A 13,865-nucleotide genomic window follows, 5' to 3' on the forward strand; every position below is an offset into this window, starting at 1 on the left:
GGCTTTTTTTCTTCTTCTCTCTATCTTTTTCTCACTCTCCCTCTCCCTCTCTCTCTCTTTCTTTCTCACACACTCTCGCTCTCTGTCTCTGTCTCTCTCTCTGTACCCTTTCTCTCTTAATCTGCTTTTTTCATTTGATGCTATCTTTTAATTTATCTTTTATTATGTAAACCACTCATGTTGTGCTCACGCCGTGTTCAGCATGCCTAAATGAGATACGCGTTAAATCAATATTTTCGTAAGGCTTTTTATTCTCTTCCGCATTCAGAAGAACCCCAGCTATTTCATTAGCGTTTTTACTCGCAATGTCTCGTCGCTCAGAGGAGATGAAGATGTTATGTAACGGTGTGCTGTGCCTCTTTTCGTGCGATTTCAGGGGTGAACGGGGCAGTGAACGGAAGCGGGGTATCCTCCCCAACCATGCAGGGGTCTTACTCCATGAACGCGTCCCCATCCCTGGGTGCCTCCCAGGCTGTTAAGGGCCCCAACTCCAAGGCCAGGGGCCCCAGGAGCAGCCCTCACAGCCAGAGCCACACAGCAGAGCTACAGCAGGAGAAAGTACCCCGCAAACCTAAAGACAAGGTCAGCTCAATGATGTAGTGGCTCTAGATTACTGATGACAACGTTGCGGAAATGATGCGCGCACACCGACGTGGCCGGAAGCCGCGTTGTTATGATTCTGAACGCTCAGATAGCTAGCAACGATGGCAAGAAGCTGCTCGTTTCAGCTCGTTGCATCTTGTTATTGATACCATGTCTTGTTTTGAGGTGTTTTGACGGATTCCATGTCCATGCTAATATTGCAAAGAAATCGATAGTGCTCATTATACAATTGTATAATTTGGAGATGAAATATAGTTGACATGTTGTTAACAGTCTAAGCCAGCTCTGTCTGTTTTGCCCCATAGTTGTGCATTTGTTGGTTTTGTTGCTAAAAGCTAACCTGTCTATAGCTATAGTAAAGCCTGAAGTATTTGACTTGGGGTCTATTTTGGACGTTTAAGTTTTCCATTTCCAGTTTAGAAACAAAAAGCAAATGGTTAAAATGTACACTGGGTGCTTTATTGATTGTCAGCTCTCTGCCTTAATGCAGAAGCCCAGTAAAAAGCCAGCAGAGGTCGCTGGGGTCAGTGACAGCGAATCAGGCTCTTCCTCGGACAGCTCCAGCGACGGAGCCATCAGCAGCGACCTGGAGGACCTCGGAGGGGAAGAGGACGACGACGATGATGACGACGATGATGATGAGGATGAGGAAGAGGAGGGAAAGAGCGAGGCGTGGAACTCTGAGAAGGCGAGGCGGACAAAGAAAAAAATTAAGGTACAGTGATAGTGAATAGTACTGGTAGTGTATAGCTACTTATGTCTGTGATGTGCTCCGAGGTGAGCTAACATTGGGCTTCCTCTCCTCCCTCTCCAGATCGGGACACTAAGCTCGGGCATGAAGGAGGCCCAAGACAATAGGAACAGCCTGACCCACAGCCTACCCTCCGACCCCCCCACCCTGGTCCCCTCACAGCACTCCCCTCCTACCCTGTCCCAGAGCTCCCCCCTGTCCCTCCAGACCTCCCGGCCCAGGGAGGAGGGTCTCCAGCAGCACCTCAGTGTCATCCAGTCCACGGGCCTAACAGCCAGCTCCAAGCCCCTGGCCCTCCTCACCCAACCCCGCAGGGAAACCTCCCCATCACCCGTCTCTGCCTCTCCAATCCCCCTCATCACCTCCCCCAAAGGACGCACCACAGCCTCCCCCAAGCCGCCCAAGCTCCTGCCCTCCTCGCCGCAGCACCCGCCCCTGTCCCTCTGCTCTTCCTCCAAGCCCCTGTCGGTGCCCTCCCTGGCCCGCTCCGTACCCTTGTCCCCCTCGCCTCAATCCTTCCCTCTCCTCACGTCGCCCATGGCCAACTCCCAGCAGCCCAAGCCTCTGAAGACACCTGGCAGTGGGAAGGCTAGTAAGAGGAAGTTGCTGGAGGAATCACTCTCTCAGATCAACGAATTCAGGCTCAAACAGGTTGGTCCACTGTCCTCTCTGCCCAGCCACAAGCAAGGAGTATGGTACCAAGAGTATCAAGTATGACTTGCCTAGTTAAATAAAAGTTAAATTAAATAAATACAAGTTTTAAAAAATCCCAGTATTCACACAGTAGCTCTTTTTCCCATGGTCAAATAATACCACAGATTGGTTACTGGCTAGTTTAGCTTTTCACCTAATTTGGATAATCTAAAAGCGGTCGAACATGAAGCGGTTTCTCCTTTCACAGTTAGGTTGTTCGTAATTCATGGTAACACTGTAGATGAGCTGCAGTAAGAGGGCTGCTTCCAGCCAGAGGGAGTCAGAGAGGGAAGTGGGAATCCTGTCTGAGTCATTTGATTGGGTGTCCTGCTGTGCTGCTCAGCCTGTAAACCAAAAGGTCAACCAAAAGGTCAATGCTTTTGGCCTCATTACCTCAGCAAAGCAGACGGCACATATAGTTACAGTATGTATTTATTACTGTTTTACTCTCCATTTAATACATTCACAACTAGATAGAACATATACATATTTATCACCTTTTACAGTGCATTGTGGACCTCTCGCATGTTGTCGAAATGGTAATTGAAATAGTAGTTAATTGATGAAGCTAATTCCTATGGCTCCAGCCCGCTAGAATTGGAAATCTAGCCTTTTCCCCTGTTCCATTTTACCGGTGGAGAGGTTATGTTTTAACCAAAGGACTCTGCATTCCCCCAGTGGCTCAGGAACTGTTACTGTATTACATGGTCTGTGAAATTGATTTGTTTCACTTGATATCACATCTAGTTGAATGTACATGTCGAAGCCCTAACCTGTGTTTGCTGAAACACGGTGCAACGCCAAACGTGACTGTCGTTCTATAAAATCTGCCATTATGCTGTTTAAAGTAAAACACAGATGCGTGACGCTAACACTTTTCACAGACTCATAACTGTAGTAAATTAAGTGAGATACGGGAACTGGAAGCCGCTTTTCAGCAGCTTTACTCTTTACTTAGTACAATGCCTGTGGTTATTGCCATGTTATATGCCATTGTCTCCAGGCTTCTGTCCTAGGCACAGTGAGACAGTGAGCCAGGCATTGTGCTTCATCACCAGCTTGAACAATCAACGTAGATGTAAATTGACAGCTGGCACAATTATGCTGTTTTCTCTTTTCTTTTCCCTTGTTTTATCCCCCTCCCTCCTTCCCACCCTCCCTCCTTCCCTCCCGCCCTCCCTCCGTTCCAGTCTTTACTCTCGCAAGGCCAGACGTTCCCGGCGGCGCAGCCCAAGAAGCAGCAGGGTCACAAAACCTCTCGGAAGGCTGCTGGGGTGACGTCATCCTCCTTGCCGCCCCCCAAGCTGTCCTCCTCGGAGAGTCCGGGTGGCGGTGGCAGAAGCACCAAGTTGCCCCCTGCTCCCCTCCCCCCTTCCCCCCAGAACAACCACTCCAACCTCTTCCTGTCCAGCGCTCTCCTGGGCCTGGCTGCCCACCCCAACGGAGTCATCCAAAGCACCACCGCTCAGGACGCACCGCTAGCCCTCATCACCAAGCCCCGCAAGGACTCCAACAAGGACCTCTCTGGGGCAGGGGCGTCCCTCTCGCTGCCCGTCAACCTCAGCACCGGCGGAAGGGTCCACTTGGCCTCCTCTCAGGGCCCCCCGGCGCGGCCCGCTACCTCACCCTCACCGGCCACGGCCCGGGGCCCCAGGAAGATCAAGGCCCCCAAGGCCCCTAAGCTCCAGGCCCCTAACCTCCCGGTTCAGGCCCATGCTCTGGCCCCCATGGCAGCCTGGAAGGGCCTCTCTCAGAGTCACCTGGTGCAGTCTCTGGTGGACCTGTTCAGAGGGGCCGAGGCCGGCCTCCCAGGTCTCCCCGGTCTCCCTAGCAGCAAGGACTCGGATGACTCTGTTGAGGATGACGACGACGACGATGATGATGATGACCTGGATGATTTGGAGGATGATGAGGAGGACTCGGATGACAGCTTGTCAGGTTAGATACCTACCGTTCTGACCGTCCTAATGGGAGGCACATGCAATGTTTTGTAGTGTACAGTATTTTTTTTTGGGGGGGGGGGGGGTTACAGTGATGTACAGCAGTGAACACCATTCAACCAGTGATAACCCCTCTCTTTCTGGTACCCTCCTCTTAGATTCTGACAGTAACTCGGACAGCGACAAGGACGTCTCCGGTGGCAAACTGAAGGACCCGAAGCTGAAGCTGCCATCGTCAGGCTCCGCCTCCAAGAGGGAGAAGACCCCACTCAAGCTAACCAAAGGCCACGCCTCCTTACTGAGCAACTCAACCAATCACACAGCCGCCAGCTGCTCCCCGCTCAACCTGCAGGTCATCAAGACGCCCAGCATCGTCACCAGCTCCAGTGCCTTGGCCTATCACAGCTCTCCTTCCTCCTCCTACTCCCTGGCCACGCCCCCAGGTAACCGCGGGCAACACTCCTTAAACGCCTGGTGCGTTGTCAAAGCCGCTCAAGTTTTAAATCGCCCCATAACTGAAAATGTGGCATCAGATTACCCTAACCCCTATCCCTAACCTTAACCATTAGGGGGATGACAACACATCTGACCCTGTACCCGTTTTTATGGCCAACTTCTTTACCAACTCTGCCAAAGCTACTCATACAGCACAAGCACAAAACCAGTCTGCAAAAACACCTAGCTGTGAGGACACGTAGCCACACTGGAATAGCTCACACATGGCATGATATGCTATCATCTTCAGATGGCTGTGGGGAGAGAACAGGGAGAGGAAAAGGAGGGTCTATTTTTAGTTAGCCGAGAGGTTGGCTGGCTTAACAGGCTTGGGTTCCTGTAGGTGCATGTCCTTGGGCTTAACAGGCCTGACAACTTGTTTGGCACTTCTGCCATGCCCTAGCTTTCTTTCTTTCTTTCCCCTCCTTCCTCTCTCTCTCAGCACTGGGAGATTACCCAGCTTAGGAAAGGAAATAACACACACACACACACACACACACACACACACACACACACACACACACACACACACACACACACACACACACACACACACACACACACACACACAGACACAACAAGGAAGACTGGAATTTTCCAACAGAGATTCCAATCGTCCTAAGCACATTTCAATTCCACATGCTTTGTTGTCCATCAAATTCACATAGGAATGTCAGTGATTTGTTTCAGTCATTTCCTTTAAGTTCCTTTTCAGAGCACGGAGTTTCTCAATACTCTACCTGGTTAAATAAAGGGAACGCGTAAACAATAAGGCACTCTCATGGCCACAGCTGTTGGGTTGGAGACACAGTGGACACGCTCGGGGCAGTGCTCCAGTCAATAGGAGAAGGCACACCTTTGATCTGAAACGCCTGCATAGTGGAGTGAGCCTCGGCTGCCCCGTTTGTCTCAGACAACGAAACACTGCTCATATTCAGCACTGTGATGCTGTGGCTATGGGTGGGTGTTTTGGGCAGCAGCTCTGCGTGTGGTTGTAGCTGGGTGTTTAGGGCTACGGAGAGAAGGCTTTGACTGTGTATTGTTCAGTCTGACTAACCGGTTCTCTCTCTCTCTCTCTCTCTGCGCAGGGAAAAGAAAGAGGGTGATGGATGAGCAGGAGTTGAGGATACCTCTGGAGTTGGGGTAGGTCGAGTGGAGACTTGAATTGATAGGCTCTCTCTAGCAATGGAAAAGCCTCTGGCATTCGGTCACTCACTCACAGTTTCCTTCCGTCCGTGTGTTTCCCAGCTGGCAGAGAGAAACGCGGATCAAGAGCACGTCCGGGAAGATGCAAGGCGACGTGGCGTACTACGCGCCATGCGGAAAGAAGTTGAGGCAGTACCCAGATGTGGTGAAGGTAAACAGTAACCACTAACCCTCAGACTAGCCTTACGCTAGCAATTAGCCTCACCCTCACGCTAGTGCTCACTTAGCATCAACGCTAACCCCCGTGACCTTAATATGAGAAGAGCTGGAATCCTTTTAGTTCATTTCCCCAATCCCTTCCTCTGCCTACTAAAAGCTGACCTGTCGTTAGAGCATTCTGATTCTCACTGTGCTTTTGCTCAATTTCCCCCCTAATTCTTTTGATGCTTAGTAGTTGAATCGTCACTTTAGTTTTTAGCTTCCGCCACTGTGGCTAGATCGCTTTTCAATGTCACACTTTTACATACTTTCACATTGGATATCCCTGTCTCACCAAACGTCATTATTTTCTCTTCTGTAGTATCTATCCAGAAATGGAATAAGTGGCATCACACGCGATAATTTTAGCTTCAGTGCAAAGATAATGGTTGGTGACTTCTATGAAGCCAGAGAAGGACCCCAGGTGACCTCTTTCATCTATCTATTGCCCGTTAAAATGTGTTTATTTCCTCTTTTCATGTACAGTAGAAAGTGTATAGTGACTTAAGCAGTTCAGGGACATTGATAGAAATCAGCTATAGACTCCAGTAGTCCTACCCCCGAGCCCCCTTTGTCGGGGGAGTCATTTAATAATCAGTTGACATTACTTCCACAGGTGACCAGTCATATACTGTACAGTAGGATAGTTTAACTAGCTGAATGGGGAATGGAATGCATTGTAGTGGTGTTCATATCACAGGTAGAAATTGGACCATTTTCCGGTTCTTAGCGTTGTAGTCCAGTAATAACACTATGCATTGCAGATTTTGATCTGTCCTCTTTTCTGTCATGAGTGATCGATCTAAAGAGTAAAACCTAGAGTAACAGTAGAGTAATAAAAGCAGCTGAAGTATGTTGAAGCCGTTTATTAGCCACACGACACTAACTGCCACTCTACCCTGTTGTCTCGCGCCCGTCCTACCCCCAGGGTCTGCAGTGGAGCCTGCTGAAGGACGAGGATGTCATCCCTCATATCCTGGCCATGGAGGGCCGGCGGGGACGGCCCCCCAACTCAGAGCGCCAGCGCGGGGCCGAGGGGGGAAAGGGCTCCCGGAGGAGGAAGGGCCGGCCGCCCAACGTGGGAGAGGGTCTGGGGTTGGGGGCAGAGGTGCCTAGCCCCAGCGAGGCCAAACTCTTACGCAAACTGGAGGCCCAAGGTGAGAAAAAAGAAAAAAGATCTCCGTTTGAAGTCTATGAATGCTACCTACCAAACATGTTTGGTCCCACAGTAACGTTCCATCACCTCTCTCTGCAGAGATAGCCAGGCAGGCGGCCCAGATGAAGATGATGAGGAAGCTGGAGAAGCAGGCCATGGCCAGGGCAGCCAAAGAGGCCAGGAAGCAACAAGGTACACTACATCTAAGTGCATACACCATTCCCCAATGTCCTCTTGTAGAGATGTGCAGTACCACTGCTGCAAATCATTTCTTAACACCTAAGTCCCTAAAGTCTCTCTTTCAGCCATCATGGCGGCCGAGGAAAGGAGGAAGCAGAAGGAGCAAATGAAGCTCATCAAGCAGCAGGTAGGGCATTCTTTATGCGACACCACTTCCTGTCAAACCGTCCCGTCTGACAGTGGAGGTATCCTCGTTTTACCACTGCACCACCGTTTGGTTTGCATAGTGTATTGATCCACCTACCTCTGTGTTTCTCCAGGAGAAGATCAAGCGGATTCAGCAGATCAGGTTGGAGAAGGAGATGAGGGCACAGCAGATCCTGGAGGTACTACAGTCAACTGACCCAATACCGAACATATCCTCTGAATTAACAGAACGTCACTCTTTAAACTGCATCCCAGAGCCTCAGTCTACTCTGTCCATGGTGTTTTAATCTTACCCAAGCCCATTACTGAATAATACCACAGTGTTGGAAGGAGTAAGGCATAATTCCACATGGAACTAATGCTAAATTGGTCTTGGTTGACGGCTGTTGAATATTAAAATCGCTGTCTCCGCTAGCTGTCTCAGAGTCAAACCATATTTAAATTAGACAGGAATATTTTATTTTATTTTATCAGACAACAGCAACAGTTTAGCATAAGTGGGTGGGGAAAAAGTAATATTTCCCTTGCTCACACAATTACACTGTAGGAGCTCCAAAGTATTTTAGCAGGACTAAATCAAATTTGAGTTGACACGGTTGGCAAGCCACTCTTAACAGGATTTTTTGTTGCTGTTTGCAATTACATATTTAAATGATACTTGATTCACTCTCTGTGTTCTACACATTTGACTGGCACGTGAGGCATACGTTTCATTTTCTGTTACAGGGAAAATATCATATTTTGAGTGCTGCGGTGTGAAACTGCGAGGTGGCATGTGTCCGTCAGTCTGTCTGTCCAGATGTCTGGCAGTGAAATGACGTTTGACCTGATTTGCATTCGCAGGCTAAACGGAGAAAGAAAGAAGAGGTTGCGAATGCCAAAATTATGGAGGCAGAGAAACGAATAAAGGTGAGAGTTTGTGTTACACACAGCATCTCAATATAAACCAAAATGTCAAAGCTTTTTCCAGATGAGCTGTGTCTGACAATGAGATTAGGCATGAGCTGTAGCTCCTCTGTAAAATGGTCTGAAATCCCATCAGCCCTAGTGATTTTCATGATGGTTGCTGCATGAAAGTGTATTGATTTTCTCCCCTCATCTTTTCTGTCTTCCCCTGAAGGAGAAAGAAATGCGAAGGCAGCATGCAGTCATTTTGAAGCACCAGGTACGCTGAGCTTTTTAGCAGCATGCCTTTTCTCTTCTGACATGATTGAAATTATACTAAAAACCATATACACTTCAGCTATATCAGTGTTTACAGAGTGTGTGTGTTCGTGCGTGTTTCTCAAGGTTGTGTGTAACTAGATATTTTATTAAACCCTTTACTGTTTCTCTTTGGTCAGTTTCCATTCTATTGGGTTATTTCTGAACTTTGGGTATTTTTCTGCTAAACAATCTGTTTTTTTGCTGTCATTTCTGTTCCATAATACTTTGCCAACTCTCTCTGCCAGGAGTTGGAGAGGCATAGACTAGATATGGTATGGGTATGTTTATTTTTGTACATCTAACACCGCATCGTGTTTCCTGGTTGTGATATGGTTGTCATAGCAATGCATTAAGTGTAGCACTGGCTGCAGTCATACTACATTATTCTGCATGGCTTTTCAGCAAAACAAACAAACACACACAAACACACACACACACAAACAAAAACAACAACAGTGTGTCGCCTCCATCTGCTCTGAGACACCTGACCTCGCTCCGCCTGCGGTGGTTCGGTAGCTCCCCCCGTACTCCCCAGAATGCATTGCAAAAGGCGGCCATGCCCTGCCATGCGCACTCTTACTGTCTGAAAGTACGCTCCTCTCGATGAGTCATCCATCACATCCATCGTCTAGCTGTTGTTTTTGAGTGGCTGTGAGTGCTTGAGTTTTCCAGTGCCAGACATTGAGCTTGTGTCCGTCTCCGTCCACAAAGAGCTGCCCTTTAACCTGTTACGTCCCATTGAGTCTCTGAGGTTGCGTCTGAAATGGCATAGTGCACTACCTCATAGTGCACTACTTTGGTCAAAAGTAGTGCACTACATAGGGAAGAGGGTGCCCTTTGGAATGTCGCCTGAGTCGTTCTGCTGCTCTGTTCTGTATCTGTACCTGCCTGTTTTCTCCAGCAGCCTGACTGGCTGTCTGTCTATTGCTGTACCTGCCTGTCTTCTCCAGCAGCCTGACTGGCTGTCTGTCTATTGCTGTACCTGCCTGTTTTCTCCAGCAGCCTGACTGTCTGTCTGTCTATTGCTGTACCTGCCTGTCTTCTCCAGCAGCCTGACTGGCTGTCTGTCTATTGCTGTACCTGCCTGTCTTCTCCAGCAGCCTGACTGTCTGTCTGTCTATTGCTGTACCTGCCTGTCTTCTCCAGCAGCCTGACTGGCTGTCTGTCTATTGCTGTACCTGCCTGTCTTCTCCAGCAGCCTGACTGTCTGTCTGTCTATTGCTGTACCTGCCTGTCTTCTCCAGCAGCCTGACTGTCTGTCTGTCTATTGCTGTACCTGCCTGTTTTCTCCAGCAGCCTGACTGTCTGTCTGTCTATTGCTGTACCTGCCTGTCTTCTCCAGCAGCCTGACTGTCTGTCTGTCTATTGCTGTACCTGCCTGTCTTCTCCAGCAGCCTGACTGTCTGTCTGTCTATTGCTGTACCTGCCTGTTTTCTCCAGCAGCCTGACTGTCTGTCTGTCTATTGCTGTACCTGCCTGTTTTCTCCAGCAGCCTGACTGTCTGTCTGTCTATTGCTGTACCTGCCTGTCTTCTCCAGCAGCCTGACTGTCTGTCTGTCTATTGCTGTACCTGCCTGTTTTCTCCAGCAGCCTGACTGTCTGTCTGTCTATTGCTGTACCTGCCTGTTTTCTCCAGCAGCCTGACTGTCTGTCTGTCTATTGCTGTACCTGCCTGTCTTCTCCAGCAGCCTGACTGGCTGTCTGTCTATTGCTGTACCTGCCTGTTTTCTCCAGCAGCCTGACTGTCTGTCTGTCTATTGCTGTACCTGCCTGTCTTCTCCAGCAGCCTGACTGTCTGTCTGTCTATTGCTGTACCTGCCTGTTTTCTCCAGCAGCCTGACTGTCTGTCTGTCTATTGCTGTACCTGCCTGTCTTCTCCAGCAGCCTGACTGGCTGTCTGTCTATTGCTGTACCTGCCTGTCTTCTCCAGCAGCCTGACTGTCTGTCTGTCTATTGCTGTACCTGCCTGTCTTCTCCAGCAGCCTGACTGGCTGTCTGTCTATTGCTGTACCTGCCTGTCTTCTCCAGCAGCCTGACTGTCTGTCTGTCTATTGCTGTACCTGCCTGTTTTCTCCAGCAGCCTGACTGGCTGGCTGGCTGGCTATTGCTTGTTGAGCGCGTCTGTTGCACACGATTAGAGCCAGGAGTTTTTCCTAACAATATAAACCTGAGGCGGAGAAACTCCTGGCCCCTACATACTGCATTTATGCAGCTGACACCAGAGGATCTGTTTCATTGCCTTCTATCTGTTTATCACATCACTGAGTTCCCCATCCCTTTCAGACAGACACTGTCCTCGCTTCGCCTTGATCAAATCCTATTGGTTTACAATAAAACATTTGGAGACAATCTATCGTCAACCAGGGAAGTCTCCTTGTAAGACCTTCACTTGATATCCCCCCATAGGTTTAGGCTATTTTCAATCTGGAACGGCTATCAGCTAAACAGATGGATGATACACAGAGCAATGTTTGTTTTCATCCCACTGGCTTGTGGCTATGATGACTCAGTCATTTTACGTTTGTTCCATCAGCTTTTTACCTAGAGGCATCATAGCTTGACCCTAACTTCTCCGCATTCTCCCTCTGATGCTTTCTGGTTGTCATCATTCGTACCGTTGTCTTCTTAACCTCAGCTTCAACTGTACATGTTGCTGTATGTGAAAACCTCGCCATGATGGAGGTGAATGGGGGTTTCCCTCCTTCTGTCCACCTCTCTAACTTCACCTGTGGAGGTTACACCTTCTCCGGTGTGTAACGTGGGTGTGTGTTTTCTCTGCTCTGCTAGGAGAGGGAGAGGAGACGGCAACATGGGATGCTCATGAAGGCGGTGGAGGCTCGCAAAAAAGCAGAGGTAGGTGACATACAACACACACACACACACACACACAAAACACACACACACACATGCGTGCCAGAAGGTCCCACTCCTTCCTGAACCCATTCAAACCCTCTCTCCTCCCTCTCCTTTTCATTTCTTCAATACACTAACTGAGTCAAAAGAATGGCCCTCGAGCGCTTTTTCTTTGAGTGCGCAGGCAGGGGCGCCGGGCTGAATTCTAAAGCTACTCAGCAGACTCGGCTTGACATCCTTGTCTGTTTTACCGCCACTGGCGTGAGCCCATTAACTCTCCCCTCTCTCCTTCTCTGGGGCCTCAGGAGCGCGAGCGCTTGCGGCAGGAAAAGAGGGATGAGAAACGCCTGAACAAGGAGCGGAAATTGGAGCTGAGGAGGCTGGAACTGGAGATTGCCAGGGAGCTGAAGAAGCCAAATGAAGACATGTGTCTGGCCGATCATAAGGTAATAAATGACCCATCTTGCCCATGATTCAGTCCTGCGTGATGTCTGAAGGGTGACATCATTCAAAGGGACCTAGCTTTCCGAGTTGTAGGTGGCTGTTTAATTTGGTTACATTTCTTTTGCTTTATGTATATTTGAACTGACAAGTTAATATTGTCTAGGTTTGGGTTATGGCTGGTTAAGTGCATTGTATCATCACAATGGTATGTACAGTATGTCTGTTATGTATCATATGTGAAACCTGAGTACTGGACACAGTTTGGGCTGTACACTGCCATCAAGTGGCTAAAGAGAGTAATGCACAGGGAAGGACAAGATAAGTCCCCCACATGTTTACTAATGAAAACCTAAAAAAAAAAGGTACCATTCAGAGCCATGTGATTCAGTCATTGACATCGTAATATGTTAGTCACACTACTCCCCATATACTGCCGTCCACATAGGGCACTATAGGAGTCCCAGGGTGAGATGTATCCTAAACATTCCTCCCTCCTTACCTTTCATTCCAGCCTCTTCCAGAGTTTTCCAGAATCCCTGGCCTGATCTTGCCGGGGGGTGCGGTGTCTGACTGCCTGATGCTGATGCAGTTCCTACGCGGCTTTGGGAAGGTGCTGGGCTTTGATGTGGGGGTGGACGTACCCACCCTGGGCATGCTGCAGGAGGGCCTGCTCAACGTGGGAGACAGCATGGGACACGTCCAGGACCTGCTGGTCAGACTGCTCTCCCTGGCCGTGTGTGACCCTGGACTGCCCCCTGGACACAAGGTGAGATACTGTACATGTACAGGAACATACCAAGCAGGCTCTCACATAGGTAGAATAAAAACCTACACATTGGTCCGCTTTCCCAGACACAGGTTAAACCTAGTCTTCGACTAAGAACTAAGAAGCACTTTCAATGGAGAATCTCCACAGAACATGCTTTTTAGTCAAGGACTTAATCTGTGTCTGGGAAACCAGCCCATTGTCTATGAGTCAACACTCCCCTGGAAAGTATACCTGGAACCACTCTATCATTACCCCCCCCCTCCCTTCCAGACCAAGACCATGCTGGGGGACCATCTGACCAACGTGGGCATCAACCGGGACAATGTGTCGGAGGTGCTCCAGATGTACATGGGGGCCTATTGCGGGCAGACTGACCTGGCTGAGCTGGCCCTCAGCCTGAAGACCAAGGCCTTCCAGGCCCACACCCCCACCCAGAAGGCCTCCATACTAGGCTTCCTGGCCAATGAGCTGGCCTGCAGCAAGAGTGTCGTCAGGTAGGAGTAAAGAACAGGAGACGCCAAACATTGAAATAGATAATGCTGCAGCGAGAGCGCAGTCAGAAGGAGAGAAGACAGAACAATTGAAATGAAACAATTAAAGGTCAGGTTCTATCTGCAGCAAAGCGTGGACAGGTAGGAGAAGAGATGCTGACCTGCCAGCGCTGTACATCACAGGCCTCATACCAGTGGAGCTACAAGGGAATAGATTATTGTGTTATATGTAAGGAGATCAAACATGGAATCCAAATATGGATTCCATGTTCTTACTGGTTTTACTGATAGGATATGCAGACAACATTTCACAAGCATGAGATGACATCCTTGTAGATCAGGCATCGTCGTCCCTTCCTGTCTTATTAGGTGGAGCCAGTGTGAGAGGTTTAGTGTACAGGAGGCTTCCATACTGTTGTGAGCCTGCTGCCTTTTAGCTCCCTACAAATAATGACGTTTAGTTGACTTCACTCAGCTTTTAATGCTGTCGTGTTTTATTAATGCTGTGTAAGACTCTGGATAGATCAGCTAATCTGGTGTGGGATTCAATTTTGATAGAGAGAGAAGCCAATACATAAATTATTCACGAGAGAGAGAGAGAGAGAGAGAGAATTGTGTTAACTAGAGGTAACTGCCAAAATAAAGGAAACACCAACATAAAGTGTCTTACTAG

General features: G+C 49.0%; 1 protein-coding gene across 16 annotated transcripts in view; it reads left to right on the forward strand.

The window, feature by feature from the left end:
• The window catches only part of baz2ba (bromodomain adjacent to zinc finger domain, 2Ba), an 82,441-nt gene that overhangs the window by 59,250 nt on the left and 9,326 nt on the right, over window positions 1–13,865 (forward strand). For 4 of the 16 annotated variants that reach the window (XM_014149936.2, XM_014149945.2, XM_014149937.2 and 1 more), the window contains 19 exons: window positions 377–582; window positions 1,094–1,318; window positions 1,418–2,005; window positions 3,238–3,985; window positions 4,146–4,430; window positions 5,571–5,625; window positions 5,731–5,839; window positions 6,209–6,310; window positions 6,815–7,043; window positions 7,142–7,234; window positions 7,336–7,409; window positions 7,543–7,608; window positions 8,273–8,338; window positions 8,550–8,594; window positions 8,881–8,913; window positions 11,423–11,488; window positions 11,794–11,934; window positions 12,444–12,698; window positions 12,972–13,195. In XM_014149936.2, coding sequence (XP_014005411.2) covers window positions 377–582; window positions 1,094–1,318; window positions 1,418–2,005; window positions 3,238–3,985; window positions 4,146–4,430; window positions 5,571–5,625; window positions 5,731–5,839; window positions 6,209–6,310; window positions 6,815–7,043; window positions 7,142–7,234; window positions 7,336–7,409; window positions 7,543–7,608; window positions 8,273–8,338; window positions 8,550–8,594; window positions 8,881–8,913; window positions 11,423–11,488; window positions 11,794–11,934; window positions 12,444–12,698; window positions 12,972–13,195 — 3,610 coding nt within the window. The remainder of the gene's footprint in view (window positions 1–376; window positions 583–1,093; window positions 1,319–1,417; window positions 2,006–3,237; window positions 3,986–4,145; window positions 4,431–5,570; window positions 5,626–5,730; window positions 5,840–6,208; window positions 6,311–6,814; window positions 7,044–7,141; window positions 7,235–7,335; window positions 7,410–7,542; window positions 7,609–8,272; window positions 8,339–8,549; window positions 8,595–8,880; window positions 8,914–11,422; window positions 11,489–11,793; window positions 11,935–12,443; window positions 12,699–12,971; window positions 13,196–13,865) is intronic. The other 12 variants (XM_014149943.2, XM_014149948.2, XM_014149950.2 and 9 more) reach the window with 9 other exon arrangements.

Source organism: Salmo salar, chromosome ssa16 (genome assembly GCF_905237065.1).
Source record: "Salmo salar chromosome ssa16, Ssal_v3.1, whole genome shotgun sequence".
Classification (NCBI taxonomy): domain Eukaryota; kingdom Metazoa; phylum Chordata; class Actinopteri; order Salmoniformes; family Salmonidae; genus Salmo; species Salmo salar.